General features: G+C 34.6%; 2 protein-coding genes and 1 long non-coding RNA gene across 3 annotated transcripts; 1 reads left to right on the plus strand and 2 right to left on the minus strand.

Moving 5' to 3' along the window:
- The first annotated feature begins 429 nt into the window (after window positions 1-429).
- Window positions 430-4089, plus strand: LOC9323224 (microtubule-associated protein 70-1). Its single transcript, XM_021010310.1, has 11 exons — window positions 430-1041; window positions 1123-1208; window positions 1362-1427; window positions 1513-1683; window positions 1771-1941; window positions 2052-2207; window positions 2300-2446; window positions 2555-2626; window positions 2719-3249; window positions 3329-3516; window positions 3611-4089. Exons 1-11 carry the CDS (start codon window positions 789-791, stop codon window positions 3648-3650), a joined length of 1881 nt encoding a protein of 626 aa, XP_020865969.1. The 5' UTR covers window positions 430-788; the 3' UTR covers window positions 3651-4089.
- Window positions 4090-4138: 49 nt separating this feature from the next.
- On the minus strand, window positions 4139-6520 carry LOC9323225 (adagio protein 3). Its single transcript, XM_021010311.1, has 2 exons — window positions 6178-6520; window positions 4139-5945 (listed from the first exon to the last, which is right to left on the minus strand). Exons 1-2 carry the CDS (start codon window positions 6459-6461, stop codon window positions 4358-4360), a joined length of 1872 nt encoding a protein of 623 aa, XP_020865970.1. The 5' UTR covers window positions 6462-6520; the 3' UTR covers window positions 4139-4357.
- Window positions 6521-7471: 951 nt separating this feature from the next.
- On the minus strand, window positions 7472-8682 carry LOC110224171. The gene is made up of 2 exons (XR_002328883.1): window positions 8388-8682; window positions 7472-8257 (listed from the first exon to the last, which is right to left on the minus strand). It is a non-coding gene; the product is annotated as an uncharacterized LOC110224171 (long non-coding RNA).
- Window positions 8683-12545: the final 3863 nt, after the last annotated feature.

A 12545-nucleotide genomic window follows, 5' to 3' on the forward strand; every position in this document is an offset into this window, starting at 1 on the left:
ATTTTAGAACGCTTCAAAAAATATGCTCGACTATGCGTTCGGGTATTTGGATCGGTTCCGGTTCGGTTCACAACAAAAGAGAAAACATACATTATTGATTGTCCCTCAAAAAGAAAAACAAAGAGATCTCTCAACAAATTAGACATGGTACACGTATTTAGTTAACAACAACAAAACAAAAACAAAAAGGACATATTACACGTTCCCTCCTCTCACGCGCAAAGCATCTCTTTGACTAATCACATCTTTTCTACACTAATCACATCACTAACCAAAATAATTAACCATCCACCTAAATTTTATATATATAATATTACCATTTACTAAAAAACCAAGGAAATAGATCAATTGTACTAATCGCTATATTTCCTAATTTAGACTATTAATTAATCTAATAATATTAGTACTTAAGTGCTTGATCAAGTGAACGTTGATTAATTAACAACTTAATCTAATCTTCTTTTTTTTTCCCTCTTCTTGTCTTGTCATTAGAGAAGAGGACTAGAGAGAAAGAAAGAGAAAACAACACTGTGACAGCATTTAAATCTCACTCTCTCTCTTGTTTCCATCTCTAGAAACGAAAGATCTCTCTGAAACTATCTCTCTCTCTTTCTCTCTAGATATGTTCGCGAGACTCTGATTTGAAATCCCAGTGAAAAGCATTTGGATCCCAAAGAACTCTCTAGAAATCTGCATTATTAAGCTACTTTTTTTTGTTTGCATCTTAGTGTGTGTATAGATCCTGAGGAATTTGGATGTGTTGTTGAGGGAGAGGAATCAGATCGGAGATGTCGGATGTTTCGGCTGACGGTGGTTTTTTGTCGGCGGAGCAGGCTACGACGCCTGTTGCGATTCCGACGCCGTATCCGTCGTTGACGGTGTCGGCGTCTTATAAGGAAAGTGGTGGAGGGAAAAGTTCGGGGAGGAGGAGACCGGTTAGGCCTAGTTTTGATGCAGCTGCTGATAATGAGTTTATGACTTTGCTTCATGGTTCGGATCCAGTGAAAGTTGAGCTTAATCGGCTTGAGAATGAAGTTAGAGGTGAGATAATGCTTGCTCGATCTAGTCGTTTTTGTGTCGTCGATTCAGATCTGATTTTGTATTTTTTCAAATGGTTTTTAGATAAGGATCGAGAATTAAGTGAAGCACATGCTGAGATCAAAGCGTTGAGGTTATCTGAGAGGCAAAGAGAGAAAGCTTGCGAAGAGGTGTGTTTGGATTCTGATTTTTTTTGTTTTCATGGCTTATGGCAATGTTGTTAGAGAAGATTGAGAGTTTTGTTGACATCAATGTGTAGTTTCAAGTTCCTTTTTGTGCTTCTTGTTAGCTGATTTTTACCTCATGTGCTTTGGAATTTCTAGCTTACTGATGAGCTTGCTAAGTTGGATGGGAAGCTCAAGTTAACTGAATCGCTTCTCCAAAGCAAAGTATGTACTAAAGTCTCCCTCCTTACGATTATGTTTTCTTCCTATTTTCGTTTTGCTGGATAACTGATTATCAACTATGTTGCAGAATCTAGAAATTAAGAAGATCAATGAGGAAAAGAAGGCTTCCATGGCTGCTCAGTTTGCTGCTGAAGCTACCTTAAGAAGGGTCCATGCTGCTCAAAAGGATGATGATATGCCTCCGATTGAAGCCATTCTAGCTCCGTTAGAAGCTGAACTTAAGCTAGCTCGCTCTGAGGTATATTTTTACGCTCATTATAAGTCCAAATTATATGGCTTTCTACTTGCATATCGGATATTGATTATTTATGATGTTTCTTTGTAGATTGGGAAGCTTCAAGAAGATAACAGAGCCTTGGATCGTCTCACTAAATCAAAAGAAGCGGCCTTACTTGATGCTGAGAGGACTGTTGAAACTGCTCTGGCGAAAGCTGCTTTAGTTGATGATCTTCAAAATAAGAACCAAGAGTTGATGAAACAAATAGAAATCTGTCAGGTGCTGTACTCATTATTATCGTCTTTGTATCTGGTTAGTCAGGCTTTGGATGCCTTCTACTTACCGCTTATTGTTTGTTAACCATCTCTATGATCTATTTGATGCTTTAGGAAGAAAACAAAATTCTAGACCGAATGCACAGGCAAAAGGTTGCTGAGGTGGAAAAGCTTACTCAGACTGTACGGGAGCTGGAAGAGGCCGTTCTTGCTGGCGGTGCTGCTGCAAATGCTGTGAGGGATTACCAGCGGAAGTTTCAAGAGATGAACGTAAGTAAATACATTTTATACGATGACCAAAATAAGAAGAATAGAATCTTTTACTTAACTGATGAAGGAATATTTCTTGCTCTTCTTTCCAGGAAGAACGAAAAACTCTTGACCGGGAACTTGCGCGTGCAAAGGTTACAGCAAACAGAGTTGCGACGGTGGTTGCAAATGAATGGAAAGATGGTAATGACAAAGTGATGCCTGTGAAGCAATGGCTTGAAGAAAGAAGGTTTCTACAGGTTCACTTTGATACGATTGTCCTTCTCCTAAATTCTTGGAATCCAGATTCTTTGCAGTGACAAAGTCACACAACCTTACATTCTCAACTCTTAACTCTTTTCTTGCAGGGAGAAATGCAGCAACTCCGGGATAAGCTTGCCATATCAGATCGAGCTGCAAAATCTGAAGCACAACTAAAAGTATTTATCTTATTTATGCGTTAGTCATCGTCGAATTTATGATCTTGTTTAACTGAACTAATTAGTAAACTATTTCTTTATACAATCTCTAGGACAAGTTTCAACTACGACTTAAAGTGCTTGAAGAGACACTGAGAGGCACCTCAAGCATCAGCATAAGGAGCACACCTGAGGGAAGAAGCATGAGTAATGGACCGTCTCGCAGGCAGTCAATCGGTGGATCAGATAATTTACAAAAGTTCGCATCAAATGGCTTTTTGTCAAAGAAAACTCCGATGAGAAATTCCTTTACTTCTAATTCTATCTCGGTATTGAAGAATGCTAAAGGAACATCCAAGTCATTTGATGGAGGCACAAGATCATTGGATAGAGGCAAAGCACTCTTAAACGGACCTGGAAATTATTCGTTCAACAAGACTTGTGATGAAACCAAAGAACCAGAGTCACCTAATACCTGGAAAGAAGATTCAGAAGAGAAGCCACCAAGTGAACTCCCTGCACCAGCAACTGAAGACAATGTCCCAGGGGTTTTGTATGATTTACTACAGAAGGAAGTAGTAGCCTTGAGAAAATCTTCGCATGAGAAGGATCAAAGCCTCAAAGACAAGGATGATGCCATAGAGGTAAAAATTACTGAATGTGCCATATAAAATGTTGCTAAAAAGACGTGTTTGTAATGGAAGTTTTGATATTTTCTTATAGATGTTAGCAAAAAAGGTTGAAACTTTAACAAAGGCAATGGAGGTTGAAGCGAAGAAGATGAGAAGGGAAGTAGCTGCAATGGAGAAAGAGGTTGCTGCAATGCGTGTGGATAAAGATCAAGATAATAGAGCTAAACGGTCTTCAAACACCAAACCCTCATCCAACACCGCCCAGATTCTTGCTGCAAGGTATCCAACAATGTTGTGTACCTCTTTGTCCCTTTCGGCGATCAAATTTGCGTTTTTGCAATCATACTAAGCTTGGTCTTCTGAATTTGTGCAGAGCTGCTGGCCGAAGTGGGTTAACAAGGAGTACACAATGAGATGAGGGAGGAGATGTGACTAGTTCTCTTGGTCGTATCAGTTTAAACAAGTAAAACTGTTATAGGCTGGTGTGATTTTAAGCTCTTTTTTTTAACCTTTATATCTTTCTTATTTCACTTGCTTTCTTTACATCCTCTGTGATTTATTGTATTACCATAGAACTTAAGGATGAAAAAGATGAGTATGCTTTCTGACTTAGATCGGCTTACACTGCTTAGCGATGACAAGAAGCGAAAAGGGAGGAGGGAGAGATGTTTGACATTTTGGCATAACATTTTCTGTCCTATGGAAGTAGTTTGTTTGGCTGTATAGGTTTTAGCTTTGTATTGGTGTTTGTGTACTTTACTTGTTCGGTTTCTTCATTCTACTTGGGGTGTTGTGTGATTATTTCTACTTTTGGGTTTGTTGATATATGTCCAAACTCGTTGTCTTTTCTCTTTTGGTACATCAAAAATCAAATCCTGCATGGACATGTAACAAGGAAGTATACTATAAAAGGATCTTCATACAGCAAAACCATTAACATTACATGAATACCTAAAGCGCACAACAATCACTAATTTACTATGTACACACGACACACTCTTCTAACTCTTGATAATCTCTTCTACATTTAGTAAGAGTTTGGAATGTGACATACACAAAACCACAAACCAAATGAAGAAGGAAAGAGAGAACAGTGGCTTCGAGGAAGATAAGAGAAGCTTTACAGATCCGAGTCTTGGCGGCTAGCCAAGCAGAGTTCATGTAATTCATTGAGTATCCATTCCTCACCAGTGTGACCACCAAGGACCAATACTCTAGTTCCTCCAACAACGCATGTGCTATGTCCCCAAGCTAACTTGGGTGGTTTCCCTGGGACATTCAGGATCCTCCATGACGGTTTCTCTTCTGCAGGATCTATAAGGAACAGTTGTGAAGGAGAGTGAAGCCCTGCAATAGACCCTCCAAAGATGATGACCCTACCGCATGGCATGCTCACAGCCACGTGGTCCAGTCTTGGAGGCGGTACAACTGCGCCTGTGAACGAGCTACACTCAAGCTCTCTCCATCTTGGTTCTTCATCCTCCAAGTCTATAGTGTATGCCTCCCCTGACCTTAACTTTAGATGACCGCTATTTGCAAGCCCACCAAACATTAGGATTTTAGTCCGACCAAAGACAGATAGAGAATGCCCAAGTCTAGAAGGAGGAGCCCATGATGTTGGGATTTCTTTCCATGTCGGTTTATCTGTTGTCAGATCCAACAAGAAGGTGTCACTGAGAAGCACCCCAGCGTCTGTGCAGCCACCTGAGACAACCAGTTTAGAGCCTTCAATGGTGCACGAGCTGTGCCAAGATCTGGGCAATGGAGGAGTTCCTCCTGCTACTTCCTTCCATGTGGGATGCTTAGCGTCTAGATCAAGCACAAATACGTCATTAAGCAATCCTTGTCTTCCACACCCTCCAAAGACTACCAACCACGACCCGTTGAGACACGAGAGAGTGTGTCCCCAACGTCCTGGAGGCGACGAAGTCACTCTCACACGCTGCCACTCAGGATACTCTGCATCAAGATTGAGAACAAAAGTATCATCCAGTGGCTGCATGTTAACCCCTTCCCCACCAAATAGCACAAGCCGGTTCCCAACAGCACATGCGCTGAAATTGCAGCGGGAAGGTTGTACAATCCCTCCAACAGTAAATTTGCGCCAACAGACAGCTTCAAGAGTGGTGAGCTCTCTAGCTAACCGACCCCATCCTAGCTTCTTAGTCATAATCTCCAGTGTTCCAGTTATCTCTTTTCCCCACGCATTCTGACACACCATCTTCCTCACGCTCTCGTTTTTCGTCAACTGCCTCAACCTCCTGCAGGCAGAACCAATTGAAGCAACGTCCCTTGGAGTTAACCGAGATAAGATGTTATGCGCCAAAACTTCATCAGACATCTGCAATATCCCACAGAAATCTTCATGATGCTCCTTAAACCTCGGGCTTCCACCTGGAAGCAAGCACTCAGATGTCTGATCAAGCTGTTGTTTATGTTTGAACACAGGATATGAAACACGGTCAAGGTCTATAGTCGTTTCAGAGAAGACCTGTATCCCAATTACATGTGTAACCGTTCCATCATCGTCACGTATTAGAGCAAGTCGTAGTCTGTTAACCAACGGAGTACCGTCCTTTCTGAAATTAAGAAGCTCTCCTTGAAATTCAATACCTTCTTCAAGACATCTCCTAATCTCAGATACAACCACAGGATCAACCAATGGGTGACGCCTTTGAGCTCGAGGATCTCTGTACTGTAGAAATCGACTGTAACCAAGAAAAAACAAAGAGAGATTCTTATTATGTAAGTCCATGGAGATTAAAGGAGCTATGAACAATGTATCTTCTTCAGTAATTTCTTCCTCCAACTAACCAAATGCTAAATTTCTTCATCTATCAAGCTACAAGGACGCATTTCAAGCAGATTCAACCACAAATGCAGCATTATTCAAGAGAATTGATAACATAAACCAGAAAATTCATCGGAGAAAATTAATACCAGTTACGACCAAGAACTTCATCGGCATGATAACCAGTGAAGACTTCGAAGACTTTGTTAACATAGATCAAAGGAAAATCTGGCTCCAGAGCATCGGATACAATAAACGAAGGAGGAGTCACTGGGTAATAGACCATCCCCACTTCCAATGGAAGCTTCCCATCTTCTACTACATCTTGATTTTCGATTCCATCATAGATGTCTCCTTCTTCTTCAACTCTGTCGCGTTTTTTTCGTTTTCCGGTGACTTCTCCGATCGATTCAGTCGCATGCTTTCTCGCCATTTTCGCTTACAAAATAAATATCTTCTTCTTCTTCTGACTCGCTGATATTTTTTTTCTCTTTTTTGGGTCTGTTCCCTTTTAAAATATCTCTGCTTAGTTGGAGACTCAATGACAAAATTACCCTTTTCGTTTTTTAAATCTACAGTGAAAGACGAGAAAACATCTCGCGCCAGGTTTGTGGCAATGTCGTAATTAAATGGAGATACAAGGGTAGTCATAACTGCCTTTTCGATGGTAACACGTCACCAGGGGATATCCTCGAGAAAATATCTAACCTACTCAACCACTCGGCTTCTTCCACGTCATCATAATTCTTTGGAAAGATATTTATTTTTTTATAAGATTGAGCGAAGATATTTTTTTGTTTGTTTGTGAAGTGGTAGAAATGTAGAATCAGATTGGACAAATCTTCGGTTCTTCACGAAAAATACTTGGGTTCACCCATAGGGATGAACCTCTTATATTCACCCCATTATTTCATCCAATCAAAATCTGCCACCTATTAATAATAAAAAAAAATTAATTTAATTATAAAATTTAATTTGTATTAACTAGATGATATTTTTCTTGTTTTATTTAGAAAATAATTGTTTTAATTTTTTTAACTAGATGATATGGCAAATTCTAATTGGATAATTATGAGGGGGTGAATGAAAGTGGTTCAGGGGTGAACCCAAGAATTGTTCGTTGTTCACCTCCTTTTGTATTAGCCAATAAGATTATGCCATATAAGATTGTATTTAAACAAAAGTAATTAACTAAAATTTAATTCAGAAAAACAAAATATGGAAACAAACTCTTTATACGTATTAAGGTTGGGCGTCAATACTTGACGTTAACGTGTCTTTATTTATTTTTTATAGAATTATTTAAATGTGAGCAAATTTGAAAGCATGACAATAAGAAATTGTTACTAGTAATAAAGGATCTCAAGTTGTTTTTGTGAGCTAAAAGTCACGTGATAAAAATCCATAAATGGTGCGTTTTTTACTTAAGAGATTCATAGTCTTCTAAAAAATGATATAAGGCGTGAAGAGACGTTACAAGAATTTTAGCCAAAAAAAAAAAGATGTTACGAGAATAGTCGTCTTCTTCGTGAGCATAAAGAGAGAACTTGATGAGAGTTTTCATCTTGGATTCTTTGGAGTTGCCTCAAACAATAAAATAATAAGAAAAAACAAAAAGATCAATCTAGAAGAAAATAATAAAATGATACGAATCTGAATTTGTGATTCTACAAGAGAAGAAAGAAAATCAATCTAGCAAAAGGGACTCGGTGTTCGAATATGATTTTGAAAAAAAAAAAACAAAGCAAAATAACAGAGCTTTATGATGAACCACCATAACTCTTGTCAAATTCCTACAAAATATAAAATATAAGATTTCAAATAATTAAAAAACAATAATAGATAGCTCAAATATTACAAGCAAGAATGAAGTATTTACCTGGAACACTTGTGAAATAAATGACCTATTATGTAAGGTAGAGCTGGTGGTAGCACCAAATAATTGAGTATCTGGAGTAGGAGTGGAGTCCTGAAGCATTTATCAATTTTAAATAAGAATTAGTATAGATAGATTAAGTCACATTTCGATGAAAAATAGATATAAACTAAAAAGAAAAATGTTATATCAAATACCTGAAATGATAATTTTTTCTTTGCAACAACATTACTTGATGGTTTTGTGGTACGAGGATTTTTCGTTGCGTCTAAAGGTCGCTAATTCAGAGACTTCCACCAAATCCGGAGACTTCAATGTGTATCAACAAGTCCAATAATAGGGAAATTGATGGTCTGGAAAATATAATCCATAAAAGAATTTAACACAAAAACTCACACATGTACCAATTATAGCTAGTTGTCTCTATTTGTTCACCACTAAAAAATATTTTTTTACTAGTATTAAGAGAATCTGAAACTTTACCTGACGAATTATTGATGTTTTAAAAACAATATATTTTCCTTCTTCTAAGAGTTTAGATCGATATTGGCTCCATTTTCTTATGCATCATCTTCTACAAATTTAATAAGAAATAATAGGTTCTGATATAAGAGGTTGTCGATCTTCTAATGGTGTGTTTGGCTTGAAAAAAATAGAAGAAAGAGATAACTTCAAACCCTAATCTAATCTCTTTATAAAATATTTTATTAAAAGAAAAAGAAGAGAAGACGTCAAATATTGACGTTCAACGACGTTAAATACGTGTTAAGGATTTTGTTTCCATTTTTTGTTTTTCTGAATTAAATTTTAGTTAACTATTTTTGTTTAAATACAATCTTATATTTGTGGAAGTCCTCTTGGCCCATTGGTTGACCAAGGGTTGATTAATGTTTCTACACCAAAAGGTCTGGGGTTCGAGTCTCAGGTATTGCGATTTATTAACAAATTTGCAGATTAATGGAGGCAAGTGTGCAAGAGATCTCCAGCGATGTACAATTATAGCCGTTCGCCAGGATTCTACGCAGAGAAGGAAGTGTCGCCAGGTCGTGGATCATTGAAGGTATTCATCAAGATTACGAAGAAGGAAGTGTAGTCTGTCGTGAATCTAGTAAGGGTCGGAAGGAATTGTCAGTTGTAGAATCGTCTATGTAACAGTTCTCATAATTTGCAATTAATAATAAATCTAGACGGCAAAAAAAAAAAAAAAATACAATCTTATATGGCATAATCTTATTGGCTAATAAAAAAAGAGGTGAACAAAGGGATTCACCCCTAGGTGTAAACCTAAGATTTGTCCAATCAGATTCACGTAACCGTTTGCCTTTGGGCAGAGTTTAGATAATTTGACATTTTGTTAAATTTCTATTGTTGTGTGTTTCTACACTTTTACTGTGTTAAACATTCATTTGATATCAAGAAAAAAAATATAGGTAGTTTAGTTCATTAGACCACCTCCAATGGTAAAACTATGATATGCATATCTACTTTTATTTATAGGTTCTTATCATAATTTTTACTAGATTTTTTACCCGCGCGTTGCGCAGAATTTTAATCTAAAAACTTTTCTATTAATATAAATTTTTAGTATAAAATATAATCATTAAAATTTAAAAGATAAATATTTGAGCATAAATATAATAATTGATATATAACATATATATTGTCGACGATAATGTATCCTTGACAAATAAATGATTTGATATATATCACGTGGTAATAAAAATCACTTAAGAAATTCGCGAGAAGAATAAACGGCATCGAGGACCATCTAATGATCATTTATCTTATCTCTAAAAGAGTTTATTGCTTATTCATATTTCATGAAGACATTTTTAAAAAAGTTTTGATGTTAATTATCGATTGTTCGTACATAACATCATTCCATATAAAATGCGAATACACCGAGTTTCATTAACATTATTTATTAGAAAGGTACATCTATAATATCATGTTGCTAGAACAGCTTTAGCGAACCTTTTTTTACCCATCAAAGCAAGTGAACGAGCCATAAGATAATTCTGAACTAAGTCATTAATGTATTATTTTATCTCACTTTTCATGATTACATAGTCAAGCGGTACAACCCAACTTTGAATCTAATAATATGTTTAATAATGTATGTCATGTATTTTTCTAAGAACCTATTCGTTTCACACAATGATTAGATCTCAAATATTTTACCTTAGTCATGTGCATTATCTTTCTAAGTTTTAGAAATTTATTTTTACACAATTTTAACTACCAATTATTTTGTTATTTTCTATGATAAACTCGTTGCCTCTCGAAATATACTTTCTTTTCACCTTCTATTAACTCACATATAATATATATTGGACTATGAGTTGATTTTCAAGACATATCATAACTATTTTCTCTTTAATTTTCATCTTTCAATACTTAAGTTTTTGGGTTAAAAGTATTTGATTCAATTGATAAAATATCAAACTTATTTTTCTTTTGATCATGTTATAATAAAGTTGTGGTTTCACTTGAGAGTATGCTACACAAATTACATATCATTCTTTATTTTAACGACTTACATATTATTTTTTTATATTTTACTGTAGAACTCATGAATAATGTAATTATTGATTATTTTTTTTAAATGGATGATAATGTTTTAAAAATTTCAAGATTTTTTTATAATTTTGCAAGATAAAGTGTGACTCTTATAAAATCTTCTTCTTAAATTGTAAATTTAAGTTGAATTTCATAATTTTTTATCTTCTATGTAAATGTTTTTATAATAAATAAAAATATGTAGTATATTATTCTTAAAAACTAATGTTTTACTTTAAATTTTATTTTCTTATTTAAATTTACATATAGAATTACATAAATTTAGTTTTATTCTACCATGCATTTAAGTTTACTTCCATTCTAAAATTCACTAACACAATTAAAAATTTGAAGTTTAACTATTTTTAATTTTTATCTGTTAAAATTTGAATTATATTATTACTACTAATAAAAAATTTATAGTATTTTTTTTATGATTTTAACATCTCATATATTTTACATAATTTTTTTTATTTATTTAAATTTTTATTAATTATAAGTAATATAAATATGCATTAAATGAATATTTTAAATTTATTTTAAAGTAAAATAAATAGTGTTGCTTATGTGGATGATGATGTGGATAGCCTAAATGGAGAGAGAACTCTCCCACTATATATATATATATATATATATATATAGATTATAATTTTTTGAAAATTTAAAATTTAAAATCCTTTAAAGAATTTTATAAATTTCTACTCGTCTAAATTTAGAAAGAAAGAATTTATACTGCTAGAGGATTGGATTTGTAAATACAAAAATACCTTTGTTTAATCTGGTAGACCATTAGAGCTTTGATTGAAATGCCCTTGTTCAATTATTTCTATCTGTTATATAACTCTTAAGAATTCAAATTACATCTAAAGAAATTAGTTTTTTTGTTCATTTAGTCAGTATCGGACCGGTTTCGTGTTGTATATATATTTAGATTTGTCTTGTAATCTTAAAAATACTTCACATATTAATTAAGAATGGGAAGTAAAATTTGAAACTACACTTTATATTGTATGAGTTTAAATTATATGCCATTCATTTATCATCTTACTATTTTTTTTATATAAATAACATTTCACTAATCTATAACCGGACGTGTGAATAAATTGAATCAATCAAACATGCCATGGGAATTAGTTATTCCATCAAATCTAATAAATAGATAGAACTTCTAGCCATATTGATTTACGATATGAACTCATTTATGTTTAAATGACTGGTTTAAAACCACATACAATATATATATATCAGAGTAAGATCGACATATTGTAATCAATATAAAGCGGTCTACTAAATAAAATGGACAACAAGCTCATGTGTTGACTATTGGAATTAAAAAAATTTAGGATGCAAAGCAGATGGTAGTAACAAACTTAAGTGGCCATATATACCATAGAGTTATAAACAAACAAATGATAGAGCAAGTGTTAAAAGGCAAGATCCAGGCCCATATTAAATAGCCAGCCCTCAAAGCCTCACGAAAACTCAACTTGTGTAGGTAATAGTAGAGGAGTACAAGTAGCATAGTCTTTAAGATAAATTTTGAATAAAACTTTTAGTCTAATATCATGGCTTTTTTTTTTAATTACTCAGAAGTTCTGCGCTGTATCCGTACATTTCCTTAGGTTAGAGATCAAAGCATTTTATATGGTTCTTTCCTAAGTGCCATTTGAACCGGTGACTTCTAAACTTTGCCTAAGAATCTGTACTAGTTGAGTTATTGACAATTGGTAATATCACGACATCTTTACTTATACAGTATGCATTGACAATTCAATTCGTTCAAACGTCGGAAAGTTACCACACCATCATATCATGTGATGTTTCACTAGCTACTTCAAGATTTAGATTATCGGATTCACACGACATCAATAATTAGTTACATTCGTTATCACTTCACTAAAAAAAGTTCTGATTTTTGTTATGTTGATGAATCCAAACTTGAGCTTATTGAACGAACACTAACAATCGAAAAGATATCAACGTTTGGTTTACAAAAAACCTACAATTTTTTATATTGATGAAAAACAACATTTTTGGATAATATAAATTCAGTGAAAATAATAGTTAATTAAAAATATTGGG

Source organism: Arabidopsis lyrata (assembly GCF_000004255.2).
Source record: "Arabidopsis lyrata subsp. lyrata unplaced genomic scaffold ARALYscaffold_2, whole genome shotgun sequence".
Classification (NCBI taxonomy): domain Eukaryota; kingdom Viridiplantae; phylum Streptophyta; class Magnoliopsida; order Brassicales; family Brassicaceae; genus Arabidopsis; species Arabidopsis lyrata.